Below are 22,165 nucleotides of genomic sequence, written 5' to 3'. Positions count from 1 at the left end.
TCATGGGCGGCATAAAAGGCATAGGACTCAGCTGCCCTGGGGCCAAAACAAAATGGCAGAGCTCCAAGGCCCAGAAAGCATGGGCAGTGGTCTGACATTACATTTGTCAGTAGCAGTAGGATGGTATTATAACATAGGCTTGCTGGTCCCCACTCTAACATTCTTCAATCGCAACACACTCATTTGCATCATCCCACAGATACAGTGCTGAGCATGGTACACAGAATGTTGTAAGTTCACTATGCTCTCAAACTACAGGGTTTCCAGAAACAACATACACAGCATTTCATCGATGGAATAAAGTGTGTGGATAACCCTCGAATGGAATTGAGACATTTGTAAGCAGATTAAAGAACTCAAGTCTTCTGTTTGTATTTATTCCAGGGGGCTTTGAAAATTATTCAATATGAGACTTCAAGAAAGCATAAAAGGCAAGGAAGTCTCTTCCTGTGTTCATTCTCATTTCACTTCTAAATTACCTCAGAATCCTTCTTTCTATTCCTTTGTCAGGGCCAACGCCTCTTATGACTTCTTAGGTTCTCCCTTGATCTGCCCTTTAAGTTTAATAAAGATAATTCCTTATGAATTTATTAATCTCTACTTAAATATAAGAGTATGTATTCATACAACAGAATTTATTGCTGCTCTATATAAATTAGCATTTTCTCCAAAGCAACACATGAAAGTCTGAGGAATTATTATATTAAGATACAGATTTAAACTGAACAGAGAATGACTCCAATTTTCCCTCCCTTGATAGAACATAATATATACCCTGAGGCAAAAATCAAAACAGAAGCCAAGATTTTAAAATGTGAAAAATAAAAATGGACTGCAAATGCACCCTCAAAATTAACCAAATGTTGGGGGTAATCATCCAACTACAATGCTCTGAAGTAGGCGATGGGCTAGGGAAAACTGTAGAGTGTAATGAAATATCTGTCTTCTGATGTAAGAGAAGGTAACTTACACAGGTGGAGATGACCCTGAGTTGACAGTCCCATCATCAGAGGCCAAGATGCTTCATGAGGCTTGAGATAATGGTCACTGGTAGCTGGTCATCTCAGAAGAGTGGCATCAACTGAAACCACTACTTAGAAAATGGGCTTCATGTAAAGTATACAAATTAAAGCAAACAACTGGACACTAAGGACCACACACAAAGTCAGACAACTGATTAGTGGTCACCACCTGCCACACATGCCTCTTAAGAGCTAGCTTTGGTGTCCTCACAATTGCACACTCTCAGACAGCGCTTTTTGCACCCGAGGTTTTTTATCTGTCTCTATGCCACAACTGCTGAACTTTTCCTTCCTAGAAGAACCTCCCACACCCTAGCTGAGCAGACAGAGTTCTAGACCCCTCTGTCCCCTTGACTAGAACTGTTTCAAAGCTGGATACCCTGGGATAGTATCTACAGATGCAGACTTTTGTCGGTCAGCACATACTGAATGACTACTAAGAGAACTGAGGGGCAGCCATTGGTGAACAAGAATACAGAACCTAAGCTGACATAGTGAAGTTGCAAGAAGCTCAGGCCAGGTGATGTGTCTGTGGCAGGATAGAGAGAAAGCTTGGTTGCCCTGGTGTTTTCTGACTTTCTACTTTGCAATTCCAGTCTCTCATGAAACCAGTGAACTTTTGTTCTTTGGTACTAAAACATAACTTTCCAGGCCAGTCCATGTGAGGCTCTGTTTCCTCCAAGGAATCAATACATGGCTAAGATACCAACCAAAGTCCATTTGCAATATCCCCACCTTCTCTCAACTAAAAAGATTTCTCCACAGCCTTTTAAAATCATACTGGCAGGCTCTAAAAGTGGCAGGAACAAAAATAGATGATTTTTGTCCACACAGCAAAGAATGCTCAAAAGGAGTCCATTTCTGCTGTCCTTCTCAGGGATGTTATTCTTCAACGCTTTCTGCACTTCTCCACGGAAGGTGGCTTTGTGAGGACCCATTGAGAAACCTTGGCTCTTACAGCCTGCTTTAACAGTGATGCAAAGACCTGTACAGTCTTACATTCTCCAAAATAACAATGATATTCATCAAGTAGCAGCATTCAAAAGTAAGAAATAGCTCTTATGGAGACAGATTTGTTTGACACTTTAATAAAAACAAATATTGTTTCTATTATTCTTCCTGCATCTATCTATATCTATATGTATGCATTTCATTTCACATTAAATGGAGGTTTGTACAATAGCTTGGAGGGCCTAAACAAAATTTATGATGCTGTTTTCATCTGAAAATGGATTCAGACTTATAAAGGACTAATTTTCAGACATTTAAACATAATCAATAATGTCTGAAGGTTTCATGTGTCCTTCCAACTGGGAAAACTTGATTGAGTGTTCAAGGAATTATTTTGTTAGGAAATAATACTATTTGGGTTATAGTTCTTAAATGTAATTTTCAGGGCCCATATATAAAAACTAGGTAGGCTGACAATGATAGAATGCCTGAGATTTACTCCAAATTATCAATACAAAAATCATATTTTTGAAGGCATAGATGAAGTAAACTAAGCAAACTCTTGACAATCATCAAGCCTGGGAACTAAGATCATCTGGGGTAGTGTCCTTCTCTGTTTCTATGTATATTAGAGAAGTTAATATGTGACAGTATACATATTCCTTTGAACCACACATACAGGTTTGACACATACACAGTGGGATAGTTATTGGCATCACAACGGTATAAAGGACTTTTAATTGGGAGGTAGAGATCCAGTTATCTTTTGAACATCATCAACACATTAGAGGAAATTTCCTCAGGAAATGCAAAGCAAAGAATATGAAAAACTAATGTCTTAATTATTTGGGAGTCATTTTTGTTTTTCATGAGATACATTTTAAAAGGCTACAGGGATCCAGGGTTACGGTACACACCATTACTCCCAGCACTCAGGACTCATGGGTAAGTGGATCTCTGTGAATTCAATGCCACCCTCTTCTACAAATTGAGAGTCAGGTCATCCAGGGCTACATAGAGATCAGATCCTGCCTCAAAAAAGAAAGAGAGGGGAGAGAGAGGAAGAAAGGAAGGGAGGGAGGGAGGGAAGAAAAAACAGACTAGAAACAGTATAATCAACCACAAAATACATAAAGATATTATATTCTATTTGATACACTATGCATACCTGGCCTTGAACTCACAATCCTTCTAAGTACTAGATTGACAAGGCAGACTACTATGGCCAACTATATTCTAATATCCTCCTGGGATATTTACCAAGGACCATAAACTGCATATGAAAGTTGATTACTAGCAATACTAACAAATATGATTTGATTTAACTAATTCTTTGATAGATATTTCATATCAATTTTAAGAGATCAAAGCCAGGGAGAAAATCATAGAGTTGCATTTCATAAAAGGTAGAAAAGGAGAGAAAAATTCCACATCCTTAGATGAATATTAGCAAACAGTATTAGTTGGGCTGCTATCTTGCATTATAGGTGTGCCTGTAGCTAAAAATGTTTGTTACCTATACTAGTTATATGGCCCTTGCTGTCATTGGAAATTGAATCTTCCTGAGAAAAAAAAATACTACTGTCAAGTCCTCATAAATCCAAATGCCAAGTCCTAGTTACATCACTTTTAAGCACCTATTATCACTTAGATACACTTTACAGATCAGTGAAACTAGGGCAGTAGATGATGTCAAGCATTGCTCCCAACTCCAGCATTCAATGACACAGTTTTTTCACTGGGATGAATCCTGAAAATGCCCCAGGCACCTTATTGTGCATTAGATATCCCATGCAGTCCTGGGAGGCAACCAACCAAAACCCCAACACAAACTGTGTCCAAGCTCAAAAACCACCTAAGGCCTGAAAAACAATACAAGAAATGATTCTGCTGTGAGGACCAGAGCCTCTAACTTTTTCCTACTTTCAAGTAACGGATCTTTAGCATCCATCAGTAAAGGATAATTTCCTAGCAAAATTCTCTCAGAAATTAGAAAATACATTTCTTTAATGATGAAAATCATTTTTAATGTAAGTAATTTTCCTAGACCACATATGTGAAAGGAAGGAATACTTTAAATAGCTATTACTGTCAAACCAAAGAAATAGGCTCATGATTTCACGTGATTAACATTAAAAAGGGAGGATGGAAAATAAAGAAGCAATTTCCATCCTAGCTCTCATGTTAAAATACTACTGAAATCACATAGCACTATATGCTGTGGCACATCGTACTTGCAAAAGAGATATAGCCCATCCTATTTGTGGCTCCAATGCAATATACCAATCACACTCATGGAAGTATCTCAAGACACCTTTTTTTAGACACATACTTGTGACCTGGAAAGTGATTTTGATTATGTTTTTGAAAGGTCAAATGAAATTTAATATTTCTAGTCTGGATTCTTTCAAACTTTATGGATATTCTTTTGTAAATAACAAGTAACAATTCTTTGCTTTTCCTGGGGAGAGAAAAGAATTTTCTTCGAAGATGTCTGGAATGATTTTAACAAAGGAGACTACAAAGAAAGGGGTCATGTTCCTATGTTTCAACCGTAAGTCATATTGGGAAGTGTAATGTAGTCACACAAGGTCATACACATCATCTCAACCAAAGGCTGCAGATACTGGGGCCAGAAGTACTATCTTCTAACAAGGGTGTGGGGCATGTAGGTATGTGACAAAGGGGCTGAGCCTAGGGAAATTACTGATATAGAAAGCCACGAGTAATGAAAGCACCACATTCCAACAACCTGAGGTTGTACAAAGAAGCAAAAATAAAAGGTCAATTCTCAATGCAATGTCTAGGTGAGGTAAAAGGGTAAAGAAGGAAGAAAGGGAAAACAGATCTTCTTCAATTGTGGGGATATCCTCTCTACCTGAGGTTGTTGGTCCTGGGCCCAGGCAGAGACTGACAAAAATGTCTTTGGGAGGTGGGACACCCCTCAGGGATTGGCCCTGGTAAGTCAGCCAGCACTAGCTCATAAGTTGGCTCAGCCTCCTGTGTGTGTGCAGTGTTCTCCATCGGGCTGGGCACAGGCTGCAAGGGCAGAGACGAAACCTGTTGGAGTGAGCAACAAATCACCTTTTCCCTTATTTTCCACCTTCCTAACTTGAGAAACCATCGTCCTCCTCTGAATTGCCTCTGCCTGGTCTGAAGGCACTTCCTGCCTGGATCTGAGACTGAGGCCCTCTTTCTCTTCTAATCTTAGCTTCTTTCCCTTTGCTGTGATAAAATACTATGACAAAAGCAACTTAAGATAGAAAAGGTTTAGTTCAGCTCACAGTTCAAGGTTACACTCTGCCATTGCCAGGGAAGTCATGGTGGCAAGACTTGAGGTGGTTAGTCATATTGGATCCATCGGAAGGAGAGATCAATGCATGCTTGCTCAGCTCACTCATTTTCCCCATCTTATATAGTTGGGGATCTCTGTTCAGAGAATGATCCCACTTCCAGTAAGTAATCTTCCTACTCAAATTAGACCAAATCAAGAGAATCCCTTGAGGCATGTCCAGAGGCCTATCTCCCAGGTAAACCTAGATTTTGTCTAGTTGAAAATTACCAGGAACCACACCACCCCACAAGCATGAACACACAAATACCTATTCTCCCTTTCTATTCTGAACTCAGCCTGCTCTATGAGTAGCTCTTTTAGACAGAGGCATCCTGTGTTTATTCATAAATTAAAGAAAACATCCTGCCAGACCTCTCTTTCAACTGTTCCTCCTCTCTCCAGCTCCTATCCCAGCCACACACCACAGCCCTGCTTTGCCAGTTACTCCTTAGAGGGGCATCTCTGCTGCCTAGGTGTCTACTGTCTAGAATAATGTGAGACATTAGTGGCCCTCCATGATTTAAGAGATTGTCTACTAAGTTTCTACAACTGAATATTATGCCAGCATCACTCATAATCTTCCTCGTTCTAGATGAAACAAACCAGCAAAGTATACATTTAAATCTGTCATCCAAACTCTCAATGTGCTTAGCTACTTCAGCAAAGCTAAAGTTTACTGAACTGTGCAGCCTTGCAGACAGACTTTAAATCTCACTCTGAGGAAAAGGCTTTTGAGAATGGACGCTCTTAGTCTGCCCCAACCCCCAACAGGTTGCAAACCTATCCCCTGCAAAGTGTATATACTGGACAGCCACCAAAAATACATTTCCCAAAGTTGGACTTCATGGCATAAATCTGTATGGAGACAGTTCCCTGGAGCTCACTGGCTAGCCAGTTTAGTGATGAGTTCCAGGTTCAGTGAGAGACATTGCACTAAAAGAATAAGTGTGTGTGTGTGTGTGTGTGTGTGTGTGTGTGTGTGTGTGTGTGTGTGTGTGTGTGTGTGCTGGAGGTACAAGATGATTCAGTGGATAAAAGCTCCTGCTGCCAAGACCCACATCGTGGGAGCAGATCGAAATCATGAAAGCTGTCCTCTGACCTCCACATGAAAATGAACACACACACAACACTAAATAAACAAATGTAAAAACAAGGGGTGGAGTGTTTGAAAAAGACGCTTGACATTGACTTGTGGCCCCTACATCTACATATCACACAGTGCTTGCACACCTGTGAAACTCCTGCACACCCACTCCCTGCCTGTTCATTCCTGCTGCATTGCAATAAAACCATGTCTACTTCCCAGAGCGTTTCCTCCCTTCCCCTAAGAAAAACTAAATCACTGGGTCTATCAGAGATGTTTTTTTGTTGTTGTTGTTATTGTTGTTGTTTTTTGTTTTTTTTTGTTTTTTTTTTTTTTTTTAGTACAGACAAATGAAAGAGAATAGAAGGGAACATGGCCCCCTGTCTCCTCCCATCACCTCACCACAGTTCTCTGAGGGTTGAATTTTATTGTTCCTCGCCCATAAAAGAACAGGTGGATTTTGTCAAGCTGTTCTTCATTTTGTTGGTTCAAAACTGGAATAAGTCCATGAGAAGAGATGAATAATTCTAGGATGTGTTGCTTTTTCTTTCTCAAAATGTATAATCATGAGGCATCATTTCTTGGTTGCTTGGACATTGCAGTCTGATTTGTGTAAGTCGGACTCAAACAAGAAAGAAAATATGAAAGTAAAATCCATTTTCTGATCCTCACTTCCAAGTCAAAAAGATGTCTTCTACGACTGGAGCTTCCAAAACATGGAACTTTACTGGAAATTAATTTGAACCCCTGAACTCCAAATACCTTGTGCAGAATCCCTTTGAAATTCTGGTGTGTGTGTGTGTGTGTGTGTGTGTGTGTGTGTGTGTGTGTGTGTGGTGTGTTTACACACATATACTTGCCAGAGAACCTATCAAGAAATATGAGAAAACCTTTCGGGACTCAATTGTCTCTTCCTACCATACGGGTCCCAGGAATCAAACTCAAGTCTTCAGGCTTGGCAGCAAGTGCCTTCACCTACTGAGCCATCTCACCATCCTTGCCAGGTTCTTTACAGTCTCTTTTTTGGTAAATGAGGTTATCGTTGGATGAAATATGTATAAGGCAAGACACTGAAAAGCAAACAAACAGCCAACCCCACTCCCACCCACTACTACTACCCCATCCCTTCCAGTTAAGATGGAAATTTGAAACTGATAACCTTCTACCCAGTGAATGATGGTAGCAGACAAAGACAGTGCACTTCCCACTTATTCTAAGAGGGAACTTTTGAACCTTCCCACTCTACAGCTGGGGAAACTGAGGCCCCAAAAGGAAGGTTCTCTCAAGAGACTTCTTCAGGCAAGAGTAATGCAGCATGAGCCAAACAAATTCTCTCCTGATGCTTTGTTGCAAAAATCTTTTATGTCTGTATGGAGCGAAACCTCTAAAGACACTAGAATTTTCCCAACTGAGAAGTGCATACCTGTTTCTTCCTTGAATTTGCTCTGGGAAACAGGCCTGCTGACAGCACAGATGTGAGAGGGGAACAGCAGAGCTCAGGAAAGGGGTTGGGAATAGATGGCATTTCCAGAACATCCAGATCTTTCTTTTTTCTCCTACACCAAGAGAACATAGGACATCATTTACATAAAACAGAATATAAAACATAATTGCTGTCAGGGAAAGAGCTTTGTCAAGGCTAGTTTGCACTGCTCTGTGACAACACTAACACTATACAAGTGTACAGAAAAGGGTTCTATCTGTGGGTCAAAATTAAATACACCAATTAACATAAATAATTCTATAGCAACCCCACACCACCACCTCCCCCTCCCCCGCAAAAAAAAAAAAAACTCACTAGGCATAGTCATTCCATTTCCTGCACTTAGGATTTTCCTGAACACCAATACAGGCTACATCATGATTTATGCAAACATTTCCCCGAGGAGTGAGCCATTGCCTGGCGCCTATTAAATTGACAAAATCTGTAAGTTACATCCAATGAACTCATCCCCAGGAATTTTTACTCATCACTGCTGGAAGTTATGATTTATTAAATATAGATGTGGTTCATCTCACTTCAAATTTCATTCACAATGTTGCCCACACACAGTCTGTTAATTTTTAAAGTGCTTATAGATACTGAACATCAAGGCCGTCCTTCTGGGAAGGTAAGTCAATAGAACGTGTTAACATGAATGTACGCTAGCCCACCAGTGAGTTATTTTAACTTGACTGAAGTCAAAGCACTTTGCAATCCTGACAAAGAAGTAAGAGTGGTATTTACATGTGTGACTGCAAAGGGCCACAGATTTTTATACTGTTGTCGCCGTTTTCTTTCCTAAAGTATGACAACTCCGAAAGCACTTAGTGCTGATTTCTGTGGAGAAGGGAAACCTCTGCTCTTTCCTGTGGAACATAAAGACTGCTCAAATGTCAATCCCTGCTTTGCCTCTCCAGGGTCCTTGGAGGACTCTACGTGGGAGGTGAACGCATTCACGCTCCGGTTTTTTAAGCCTATAGTGTAGTGTGAATAGGGCCACCCAGCAGCTGAGTGTGGTCAGTCTGGAGTGTGGCCTCGTGGTTCAAACTGCAGGGCAGGGGTGACACAGACGGCTCCCCACCAACCCGTGATGTTATTTATAACAGGGCACCTAGAGATCCTGAGACCCTGCTGACCCCGCCTGGTCGGGGGGGGGGGGCTGGCTCCATGGGAATTTTCTTCAGACACTTTCAAAACTTGGTCGGGCTTTGGGCACACACTCACCCTGGGGCCACCTCCTCACCCCAGAAGGCTGCGAACCCGGACGATGCCCCCCCCCCCGCCCCAGCTGCCTACCTGTCTGTGGCACCGCAGCGGGTCGCATCAGAGGAGGGCGACAGCGGGTGCAGTCCAGGGACCCGTGCCGGGTCTTGGGCGTCGCCCCTGCCCTGGGCAACGCGGCACACCTGCACGGCCAGTGGCGAGTCCTGGGCGGCAGCCCGGCCCGCGGAGCTCTGCCCACCTTGCAGGGACGTGGTCATGGTCGTCGGCCAGGGGTCTAGGGAGTTATCCACCGCGCGGCGACAGCAGGGAAGGGCTGGGTGCGAGCAGTGCCGCGCGGGTGCAGGCAGCGAGCGCCCTGCAGGTGCGGTGACAGGGCCGCCTGCGCTCACGGCCGGCCGGGGCGGCTGGGACACGGTGGGGCGGGGAGGGGGGAGGGGCGGGGGCGGAGGAGGAGGGTGGGAACGTGGAGGGTGGGGACCGGGAGGAGCGGTGCGGGGGGCGGGGAGGACGGCGCGCCAGCCTGGCGGGCCCTGCGCGTGGCCCGAGCACTCGGGGGCGCTGGTGTCACTTCCCAGCTGCGCGGGGACCGCGGCCTCTGGCTCTTCAGGCCCCGTCGCCGCCTTCCCAGGTGGGCAACCGAGCACAGGCTCAATCCGGGAGTCCCACAGGCCCAGTGCCACTCTGGGCTAGGAGGTCTGATAGCTAGTCTGCATGGGTCAGGGCAGAACTGAACCTTAGACCCTTCAGTGCCTGTAGAGATCACCTAAACTGTGGTTGGAGGCTCAGGGCAGAGCCCACACTACCGGGATGCCAGGGGGGGTCATAAGGCTAGCTTTACCCCAGGCTCCCCCACCATCCCCTTCCTTTCTCTCCACTACAAGAGATGGGTTGGAATGAAGAGGCGAAAGGAACAGGGTTGCTGTCTTGGAAAAACTCCTTTGAACTGGTGAGAATTCTCAGTAAAGCCTGAATGAACCTGGGAGTCTGGGATTATCGGAAGGTTGGTTTTTTTTTTTGGGGGGGGGGGCGGGGAGTCATTTTTCTTAGTCTGCCTTGTTCTCCCAACAGCTCATTTTATACATAAGAATATTGGGGCCCCAAGCTATCCAATGCCTTGAATTTCTTAGCTCTTAGTAACTGGTACAGTTAAGATTACAAGCCATAAATTTCTGTTTCAAAATCCCGGACAGTGACATAATAACCACATTGTACTCATCCGAGATTCAGTAACCACACACTGAAATCCAGACCTCCTTTCCTGCTTTCCATGAAGTGTCCCACAGCCCTGGGCACTATGGAGGTTTCCAGATACTTTTCATAGTCTTTGTTCTTTGACCAAATTAGGTATCATCTGGCCTTGGCACCTGCTTCACTAAGTTAACCTCCATGACCTCTGCCCATGACAAAATAAACATTCCTCCTGAAAAAGTGAGCAGCCCTTGTTCCCCAGCCATGATGTCCTCATCCTCCCCCATCAGGACATCAGCCCCAAACACTGGTGACAACCAGAGGTCGCAAGCTTCATGGTCAAAGCCTGGGGACTCTATGAACTGAGAACACTTGAGTCAAAACTTGAAAATATCCAACTTCTTCATTTTCCTAAAGTCAAAATTTAATAAAAAAAAAAAAAAAAGAACATGAGTGGGCATGGCTTTGTGAAATCGGTGGTTTCTAGAAGGTCTTGTAAAAGGCAGTGGCCAACCCAGGACAAAACAGTGGCTTTCCTGGGAGAGAAAAGGAATACTAATAGTAATAGCCAAAGTTTTTGAACCATGTATGCCAAGCAGACTCCTTGCTCACATCTGTCTTAATTATAGTCTGTAATATACATGTGGGTTTTCAGTGCTCTTGATGGCAAAGCTGTTCCAGCAAAATCAAAATGAGGTATGTGTTTGTAGATATCTTCAGCTAAAGAAAGAAAAAATAAACCTGGCCATTATCATTATCTAAATTTTTCCCAAAACACGTTACAGCTGTTTCTAATCTCTAAAAATAACAATAGGGTAGAACATTGTCAGAGCAGAGTTAATCAATGGCTAAAATTTGCCCACTCCCAATACATGCACACCACACACACACACACACACACACACACACACACACACACACACACACACATCTCTCTCTCTCTCTCTCTCTCTCTCTCTCTCTCTCTCTCTCTCTCTGAGATCACTCTTTTTATCTTATAGAGGAAAGACTATGGAGAAGCTGCATATATGTCTTAAATCACTGGAAATATCACCATCCAACAGTGAACTCTATTCAATTTCCCAGGATAACTTCTTGACATGAAGGAAGAACCTTTGCTGATACAAATGAGAGTCTAAACATATCTTCCCTCTCTAAGTGCCCTTATATTCACTGAAAATCAAGGAAGGATCCACTTTCAGACTCTGGTCTTGGAATCCCATGGATAAAAATTAAAAGGCCTTTACAAGGCATTAAAAGGAGAAACAGAAAAAGGAATAGATCTCTAAGAATGAGATTTGACATAGTTTGTCTTGTACCAAAATAACTACCGCTAACACCTTGAGTACTTGTACCAAGAATTATCCAACTACATTTGAAGAAAAATGAAGTAGTTTTCATTTCAAAGAGGTTTGCAATAAATTATTCTAAACAAGGGACACTGCTGGAACCAAAGAGACTTTTCTACAAAATGGAAGAAAAAGGAGGGTTTGTTATAGTTTTATTGTTTTGTTGCTTCTTGTAACTGACAAAGGTTTCTGGGACAATACAACAGATATGTTGGTATCAAAGAGCAGGATCACTGATCTGGGTGGTTTGGGGGCCTTTAGACTTGAGTCTGTCAACTGGCAGAGGCAGCAGTCTGCTGCCCACCCCACACCAAAAAGAAAAACAACTGGGGGGCTTTTCTTCCTTTCTGTACTCCCTTTCCTGCTTCCCGAACCTCCTATCCTGAAGAACCCCAGCCAGCCTCCACCTTGCAGAAAATATATCACCCTCCACACTCTCCCATCCCCTTGTGCTCATCAATTCTTTATATAAGGAAAGACAATACACTCCCCCAAAACAAACATGCCAGGCCAGTGCTCCAAAGTCCCCACTCCTCTTCCTGGAGAGGTTTTCGTGGTAACTAGTCCTGAGTTTTAACTATCTAACTATCCACCCCTAAACATGATCAATAGGTTGCTTTGTTTTGACCTTTATACAAACAGAATCATTTATACGTTTTGCCCTTGACTCCATTCCCTAACATTATCTTTGTGATGTGTTTCCATGTTTGCATGTAACGGAAGGCTTGTACTTCTTTGCTATGAAAATAGCACAATATATGTACCTATGGTGATACAGATAGACATCTAGTCTCTCTGTAGTTTTGATTATAATTAACATTACTCCAGAATTCGTGCTGTAGCTTTGCTGTACATACACACATTCTGGAAGGTGCACATGTAGCAATGGTATTTTGAGGTCAGAGTATGTGAGGGTCAGCTTTTGTCAATACTGCTGGTCTCCAGATTCACTGCAGCAGTGGTCATTATCATCATAAGCTTCTCTGGGTCTTCACAGCCTTGGCATAGAGCATACTCTCAGAATTTTCACAGAAAACATTCTCATGAATGCAGTAGCAATACTGGGGAGTAGGATTTTACTTTAAAAAATAACCATTGAAGTCGTGTAAGTTTTTTATTATTATTATTATAGTCCATTTGGAATCGATTCAAACCTCTTGCAAATTTTTATCATTGCTCATTTGTTTTTTTAAATTAATATATTATTTATTTTATGTATACAGTGTTTTTTCTTCATATACATACAATATGCCTAGTGCCTTTGGAGGTCAGAAGAAGTCATCAGATCCCCTGCAACTGGAGTTACAGATGATTCTGGGCTGCCTTGTAGATATTGGGAACTGAACCTGGGTCCTCTAAAGAACATCCCACTCATGCCAACTGAGCTGCTCCCTGGCCCCAGTTATTTATCTCTTTAAAAATTTAGTTATGCATCTCTTGATATTTCAGCTTGCTAGCTCTTTGTTGATTACAAGATTTAAAACATCTTCTCCCATTCTAGGCCTAACATCTTAAAGCAATGGTTCTCAACCTGCCTAATGCTGGGACCATTTAATACAGTTCCTCGTGTTGTGGTGACTCCCCCACCACCATAAAATTATTTTCGTTGCTACTTCACAACTTTAATTTTGCTACTGTTATGAATCATAATGTAAATATCTGTTATGCAGGATATCTGATATGTGACCCCAGTGAAGGGGCCATTTGACCCACAAACTCTTTTAGATTGTCTAGGTAACAGTAGACAATCTTCCCAAAGTAAACAGTAGTTTTAAAATATACCCAAATTGGTCTTTGCTATGATTTTATTTTTAATATCCTCCATAGAGAGCTCACCCATACAGTTTAGAAATTTATGTTTAGTTTGGAATTTAAATATGATACACTCACATTGAATTTTTTGTTTTGCTTTTTCCTTTTGGTGTAAGGATGAAAAGATGTGGCAAGGTTTTTTTCTTTTTTGTTTTTTAGTATAAACAGCCACATTCACTGAAAGAATAGTCTACCCTTTCAAATTTAAATGTTTATTTATGCACCGATCTATTCTTCTATTTGCTTAGTTATCAATATTTATGTCAATATCATATTGTCCTGATTGCTAAGTTTTGAAAACAAGTCTTAATTGTCATTAAAGGAAAACTTTTCATCCTGTTCTTTCTCAAAGATGGCCTTAATTTTAGATGAAATTAGCTTCTAGAATTCTGTACAGACCATTTGGGATTTTTATTGGATTGCATTTGATCCATATGCCAATTTGGTTAGAAATTGTATTTTAAAATGAACTCTAGCTTAATTAGGGTTTGTGCTGCTGTAAACTTCGCCATGTCCAAAAAAGCAACTTGGAGAGGAAAGGGTATATTCCACCTTACAGCTTTCCTGAAAGAAGTCAAGACAGGAACTCAAGGCAGAAACTCAGCAGCAGGAACAGAAATAGAGACCACAAATGCTGCTTACTGGCTTGCTTCCATGGCTTGCTCAGCCTGCTTTCTGGTATCATCCAGAAAAACCTGCCAAGGGACAAGCACTGTCCACACTCAAATCAAGAAAATGCCCCCACAGACTTGCCTACAGGCAACCTGATGAAGGTATTTTCTCCATCAAACTGCTGCTTTCTAGATATCTCTAGCTTGTGTCAAGGTGACAAAAAACTAACCAGGACAAGCTCCTACATAAATAATTATCTTGTCTTTCTATTGATTTATGTCTTTAATTTGTTGCAGTGATTTCCACGGCTTCTGAGTAGATATGCACATTTATTGTCAAACATCCTTCTAGCAATTGTTGGTTTGTTTTGGTGGTACTAGGGTTTAATCCCTAGGCCCTACACATGTTAAGTAAGCATTTACCCACTGACGTGCAACCCATCTCCATTTTTTCATTATTGATTAAGCTTGTTCTTTGACAATTTCACACGTATATAGTGGTGTCATGCATTTTGTTTACTCACACCCCAACCCTCTCCTATCTCCTACCCAGCCCTGCTATTCCCCACCTCTTCCCCACAGGTGAAGGTGGGTAATATGAGCTCACTAGACCCAAGATAAATGATAAACGGGTGTTTTACCGGGGAACAACTTACGCAGATAATAATAAAGAACTGCCACAGCCTTTCTCTGCCCTTCAGATCTGATCTTCGACCCAAGGGACAGAGCAAGAGAGTGAGTACCCCCTCAGGATTCCCTCTTTCCATTGTGTCACCACCTGAGGCCATGCCCAAAGGGGTGTGGCCACTGTTACAGGTTCACAGGCAAGATGGCTACAATTCCCCTTTTAGTCTAAAGAAGGTTTTAAGCCAGATGCAAAAACTACAATGAAAACAAGTGTCAAGTATATTCCAGGAAAGGGAAAGGGAAACATATACAAATTAAAACCTACTATCAGCAAGAGCAGCATTGAGCAAAAGACATATACTACACACAGGTCTTTTCCATATTCATGTCTTTTTGGTTTTCTGGGGATCCTCGGGTTTTAACCTGAACCTTATGTGTGGCCAAAGTTTTGGAACTATCCATTGGAGCCTGGTGAGCTCATTTTTTGACATATAACTTAGGACAATGGTTTTCCCTCCTCCAGAATCCATCAGTTGCTGGAAGTTCAACAGGGAAGTGTAGGGCCCCAGGAGCCTTCCCTGATCCATGATTAACTGCTCACTGACCCAACTTACTCTTGGGTTTTTGTTTTCAGGCACAGTCTCAAGTTTATCAACCTGGCTTGGAATTCATTCTGTAGCCCCATGAGTGCGGTCCTCCTGCCTCAACTTCCTGAGTAGCTGAAATTACATGCCTGTGCGACCACACACCCACAAGCAAGGATGGTTAATATTATTTCACTATCTTGAATAACTTCTTTAAATTTTTAGTTTCTATTATTTTTATAATTAGAATAAAAACAAATTAAGCATTGTAGTTTTTCTAAAAGCAAATAAATCCACTGGTATTTTAAACACCATCTGTGCCCCGAGGTCCCATGGCTCCTAGTCAAAGCCCAGCAAGCTACTTAGGCCAAGGCCTGGAGGGTCTTCAAGTCCCACAGCCTGGCTCTGCCACCTCCGCAATATGTAGGTTTAAACTAAGTCTTTATCTTTCTATTTACCAACAAAGTCTTGGAAATCAGATGTGAGGGTAAAAACCTGCTAGATCAGAAAAGCCCAGAAGTCATCGGCTGACCTTGGTTTTTGGCTGGGGACCCAGCAAGAGGTGCTTGTCTTCCTTGTCCTATAAAACCAAAATAACTTCTGCCAACTGTAGTCCTGCCCTTTCCTCCTTTATTTCTTATCTATCCAAATTCCTGGCTTCTCTATGGCTAATTCCAGTTGGCTAGTCACTGGCTCCTCCCCCTGATTCAAGGTTTAACTTGTTGGTTGTCTCCAGAGTGTCAGAGTGCAATCAAAATATCCCACAAGAGGGCATACTGATATTTACCTACATAATTACCTTTACATATAGATTCTGAAAATTTACCTGTAAATGTTTAAAACATTTTCCTGTGCAGTCTGAATAGTAGCAGTTTTGTCTTTCTAATTTTCCCTATCATCTTTTTTTTTTTTTTGGACAGGGTTTCTTTGTGTAACTTTGTAGACCAGGCTGACCTCGAACTCACAGAGATCCACCTACCTCTGCCATCTGAGTGCTGGGATTAAAGGCGTATGCCACCACTGCCCGGCTCCTAGCATCTTTATCTCTTTTTTCTCTAGTGTTTCTATCCACAGCCTAGAAATTTTAATAAATTACAGAATGTCAATAGCAAAGATCGTAATTGTATTCCTGATGTCAAAAAAATACATATTAAATATGATAGTTCCATGCATTTGCCAAAGTTAGGCCTGACCAGATAAAGGAAGGGGGTTCCTCACTGTCCCTGTTTGCTTCCCTTTATAACAAATGGGTACTGAATATTGCAAAAGCACTTTCCTGATGACCAAATTCATTATATGATTCCCTTCTTTGTTCCATTCAAGTAACAAATTGTTTTTTAATGGTAACTTACATTTAAACATCTAAATAAACACTAGTCACTCTTTTTTATATACTTTAATGTTTTCTGATATTTTGTTTTGAGAGATTTGGCCCCTGTTTATGAGTGATATCAGCCTTGAATTCTCCTATCCCTGTGTTATCCTGAGAGGATAAGATAGCACAATGGGAGATCATAAAAATGGGGACTGTTCCCTTGTCTTCTTTTACTGTAATTACTGCCTAATTAACAATTGAAGGAAGAAACATACATACAAATCTATCTGACCTTACAATTTTCTCTGTGGGCAACTTTTAATAAATATCCCAATACATTCAGTAGCTGTGCATTCTGATTCTTGTGCCAACAAATGGTATTTTCTAAGAATTTGTCATTTTCATCTGAATTTTTAATGTTTTCACAGAAGTTTTATTACGTATGTGTGAGTGTGAGACTATGAGTTTGTGTGTGTGTGTGTGTGTGTGTGTGTGTGTGTAAATGTTGTATCTGGATCAGTGCCTGCAAAGGCTAGAAGGTGTCAGATCCCTTGGAACTGAAGCTACAGGTAGTAGTTGTGAATGGCCCAATGTGGGTGTTAAGAACTGAATTGGGGTCCTCTGGAAGAGCATCAAGCAGTCTTTACCTCTGGGCCTTTTCTCCAGTACCCCTTTTCCAAGTTATTTTTAATATCTGAAGCTTTTAGTTTACTATCCCATTTCAAAATCCTAACAGTTGATATTGGTGTCTTCTGTCTTGTTTTCCTGACTATATTCAAAATAATGATTGACTTGTAAGCCTTTTAGGGATGACACCATTGTGTGTTTTGTTTTATTTCTGCCTTAGTTGCCTCCTCCTACTTCCTTTGGTTTATTTCCTTCATCACTGCCCCTCTCCTTCCCTCCCTTCCTTTCTACCTCCCTTTCCCTTCATTGCTGGAAATAAAAACACCAGGATCTATGGAAGCTGAACACTCTGCCACTGACCAGTATCCCTAGTCTAACCTCCTATCTTTTTTTTTGGTAGAATTTTGGTATTAAACTTTTTCTAATATTTGCATTTAAAGATATACATTTCTCTCCGGGAATGAATGAGATTCATAAAGCTTTAATTTATTTTTATTTCCATTATTATTCAGTCCAAAATAATTTACAATTTCCATTGTAACTAACATTTGATTTTTTCTTTTGGATCTAATTTTTGTTTTGTTTTGTTTTTTGATACAGGGTTTCTCTGTGTAGCTTTGGAGCCTATCCTGGCACTCGCTCTGGAGACCAGGCTGGCCTCAAACTCACAGAGATCCACCTGCCTCTGCCTCCCGAGTGCTGGGATTAAAGGCGTTCGCTACCAACGCCCAGCTAGAATATAAAATTTAACTACATTGTTGTAACATAATATATGCTAAATGATTCTGTAACTTTGAAATATATTGGAAGTTTACTTATGGTCCAGCTATTGCTATTTCTCATTTTTATACCATCTGTGTACCTGAGAAGGAGTTTTCTGCCCTTGGTTGATTTATTGTTTTAAGTATTCATCAATTAGACTAAATGTACTATCTGTACCTACATTTTCTAAACACTTTGTTTAATTTTCTGAGAGATGTTAGATTAAATGTTTCCCTATGTTGATGGGGTTTTTTTTTTTGTTTGCTGTATTTCTCCAGCTTTTGCTTTATGTACTTTGAAGCTTTGTTTGTAGGAGCTAAATTTTAATAAACTTTTCTAAGTTAGACTAGTATCTTAAATTTTAAAGAATTTTATTTATTTATTGAGATAAGGTCTTATGTTTCCCAGCCTGCCCTTGAAATTCCTATGTAGCAGACGATGGATGATGACCTTGAACTTCTTATCCACCTTATCCAGAATGCTGGATAGAAGCCAGGGATTCAAGTATGCTAGGTGAAAATTCTATCAGCTGAACCACAACATCAGCCTTGTATGTCTACATTTTAACAGTATTCTGGTAAATGACTGGAGCAGTTTGCATAGTTAGTTAGTTAGTTAGTTAGTTAGTTAGTTAGTTAGTTAGTTTATTTTGCATCCATTCAGATAATTGTTTTCACTGGAAAATCTAAAACATTTTGTGCTAAATTGATGAATTTTAGCGTAGGGTGTTTGTCTCACTGATTGGTGTTCCTATTTCCTTTATTTCTCCCTTGCTTTTGGATTATCATTCCTTTTTTCCTCCCTACTCACCCACCTGTTCCATTAGGCATGTTTTCCAGTCCTCTTGTTTACTTTATGGATGACATCCAAGTACATCCATGCATTCAAAATGTGGCTTGGTTTGTCCAAAGTATGCACAGCATGACACTGAGCCATAGGAAGAGCATGAAGTCTTGATATATATTCCCTTTATGCCTCCCTTCCAGGTTGTATGCTTTGTCTCCTGGAATGAACCCCCAATACATGTGTAGACATTCCCTCATCATGGAGTGCCACAGGAATTCGGGCTCTGGAGCCTATACTGATAGTGACAGTTTGGCTCCTACAATTTCTGTGAGCACTTGCCCAATCACTTTTCTTGTCTTGCATGCCTGGTGCTTATATACTCACCAGTTGACAGACATTTGGTTTGCTTCCATTTGTCTTTTGGCTATTGTGAACAGTGCCACAGAGAACATTTCTGCACACACCCACGAGCACACACACACACACACACACACACACACACACACACACACACACACACACACATGAATGTGTGTATACACAGTTTTACTTTTCTTTGGAATTGCTGGGTTGGTAACTCTGTGATTAATCATTTGAAAAGCTGCCAGAGTCTGCACCATTCTGATTTCCCAGCCACCAGTGCGTGGGTGCTCTGATTTCTATATATCCTAACCCTTACTATCTTTTCATTGTCACCACTCCAGTGAGTAACAGGTTGTTCTGTTTTGATTTTAATTTGTATTTCTCACATGGTTAATTGTCTTTGCTACTTTTCTATTGCCATCACAAAACATCATGACCAATGCAACTTATTAAAAACAGCATTTAATTTGTGGCTAGGGGCTGTTGCTTACAGTTTCAAAGGTTGAGTCCACAACATTATGGAATGGAGCAAGGCAGCAAGTGGATAGGTATGGCTCTGTAACAGTAGATGAGAGCTTGCATCTGATCCACAACTATGAGGCCCAGAGAAATCTAATTGGGCTTGGTGTGGGCTTTTCAAACCTCAGAGCCTGTCCCCAGTGGCATACCTTCTCTAACAATGCCATACCTCCTAATAGCTCCAGAACAATCCCACCAACTAGGGACCAAGCATTCAAACATATGAGTCAAACATATGAGGGCCATTCTCATTCAAACCTCCATAGTAATGATGGTGTGCCTATTGGCAATTTATGTATCCTCTTTGGGGAAACGTGTATTCAAATGCATTGCTGTTAGTTCTTATTTGTTTGTTTGTTGTTGTTGTTGTTTTGTTTTGGTAAAGTGCTGAGGATAAAGCTACAGCTTTGTACTTGAAAGGCAAATGCTCTGTCACTGAGATATACCCACTCTATTCACTAATTTTTAATAGAGCCATTTCCATCTTTATTGACTTCAGTGATGTTTTACATAGCGTATATGAAACTTCTCTATCCAATTTATGATTTGAAAATATTTTAACACATCTTTAATTGGAACACTGAATCACAGAAAGTTTACTTTTGGCGGTATTGCTCTATTTTGGCACTTGTGACTTTGGTAGCATATCTGCTAAGATTTTTGACACCTTTCCTAAGTCACCGGCTTGCAATTGTCTTTCTTCCTGGAGTTTCAGTTGCACTTCTGACTTTTAGGTCTTTCCTACATCTTCAAGTTAACTTTGTATATCATGTGATATGAAGAGCCAAACTTCATCATTTTTCATGTGTATAAGCAGCTTCCCCACTACCATTTATTGAAAACCCTATGTTTTTTTACCTACTAATTCCATTACACTCAAGTTTAAAAAAAAGAAAGAATTTGCCATAAATATGAGGGTTATCTCTATGCTCTTAATTCTAATCCATAAATCTATATGTTGGTTTTATGTTAAGCTATACTATTTATCAGCTTTATAGTAAGTTGCAATGTTTAAAGTCAAGAATTACCAACCCACAAATTGCCTTCTTTCTTTGAAAGATTATTTAACTATTCCAGGTCCTTTGAATTTTTCTTGAATTTCCAGACCTATTCATTTAACACAAAGGAACCAGCTGGCATTGTGATAGGAAATGCCTTGAATCTGTGATTCAAGTAGCCCAAGATTTTCTTCTTAATAATATTGTCCTTTAATATTTAGTTATGGAATATATTTCTTTCTTTAGGTATTCTTATTTTCTTTAAATAGTATTTTGTAGTCTCGAAATTATGAATCAACATTTATTCATAAGTATTTTGTTATTACAATGTTATTATAAATGGGTTGATTTTTTGTTTGGTGTGTGTGTGTCTGTGTATGTGTGTGTGTGTGTGTGTGTATACATACATGTTCATGCATGTAAAGTTGCAAGTGATGGAACACAAGCACACGTGTGTGCATACATGTCAAGCACAGAGTTGGATGTGTCAGGTCTCTTCTTTTATTGACATTCACCTTGCTTTTTTCAACAGTCTTTCTAATTGAACCTGGAGCTCACTGTTTCAGTAAGATTAGCTGCCCAGAGAGCTTCAGAACTCTCTTGTCTCCACCTCTCCTGTGTTGGAATTCCAAGCAAGTATCACTGTGCTCTCCCAGCATTTTATGGAGGTGTTAGGGATCCATGTCTGGGTTCTCATGATTGATAAGCAAATGTTAATCCTGAAATCCTCAGAAAAAACAGTTCCACCATTTGGCCAAATTTAAGCAAGTTTTTATTAAAATTTTAAATACTGACCAAGATAGAATTTTGGTTCAGATCATCACCTGGAAACTTTCCAGGTAAGTAGCATTGAGGCCTTGTTGTCAGGGCTTATATGGATAAAACCCATAGGCCACCATACTTTTCCATGAGGCTCTGTTATTATTTTCCAAGAACTACATTCCCAGAATCCAGGGAAGTTGCCAGGTCCTTGGGCAGGTGGGGATTATAGGTTAACTTCTGGTCTAAATAAGCCTTCCTCTCAGCCATTGTCTCTCATTAATTTTGAGAGAAATCTGTGTCCCACCACATCACTTGTAAGGTTCCTGTTTTTCTCGTGTTTTAGCAGTTTTACTATAATATGACCAAGGATGATTTCACTTGGTTTCTTCTTGCAGCCTGTACATCCTCTTGGATCTGTGATCTAATGTTCTCTGTTGGTTTATAATCATTTAAACAGCATATCTTTCCCAAAATCTCCTTTTGCAACTAAATGTCTTAGACTTTACTCCAGCACCTCCTTGTTTTATATTCTGACTAATACATCACTCATTTTTCACTTTTTCTTACTTTACTTGAGCTGTTTATTTCTAACATATCTTTCTTCGACTAAGCTTATGTAATTATAAGCTTACTCAGTGTATAAATTGGTTTATTCTGTTTTCAATCTTTAAAAAAATGAAGAAAAATCTCATTTGCCTCTTATCTCTTTGAAAATAATAGTGTTATTTAGAATATAAAAGCAAAGGCACAAAGGTTATTTCAAA

At 40.5% G+C, this 22,165-nt stretch overlaps 1 protein-coding gene across 2 annotated transcripts in view; it reads right to left on the bottom strand.

Moving 5' to 3' along the window:
• Positions 1-9,525, bottom strand: part of Grb14 (growth factor receptor bound protein 14) — a 107,729-nt gene extending 98,204 nt beyond the window's left edge. For both annotated transcript variants that reach the window (XM_027420307.2, XM_027420308.2), the window contains exons 1-2: positions 9,171-9,525; positions 7,815-7,947 (exon numbers count right to left, since the gene is read on the bottom strand). In XM_027420307.2, coding sequence (XP_027276108.1) covers positions 7,815-7,947; positions 9,171-9,355 — 318 coding nt within the window. In that variant the 5' untranslated portion in view covers positions 9,356-9,525. The remainder of the gene's footprint in view (positions 1-7,814; positions 7,948-9,170) is intronic.
• Positions 9,526-22,165: the final 12,640 nt, after the last annotated feature.

The sequence above is a fragment of the Cricetulus griseus genome, chromosome 6 (assembly GCF_003668045.3).
Source record: "Cricetulus griseus strain 17A/GY chromosome 6, alternate assembly CriGri-PICRH-1.0, whole genome shotgun sequence".
Taxonomy (NCBI): Eukaryota; Metazoa; Chordata; class Mammalia; order Rodentia; family Cricetidae; genus Cricetulus; species Cricetulus griseus.
This window is presented reverse-complemented; position numbering and strand designations above follow the sequence as displayed.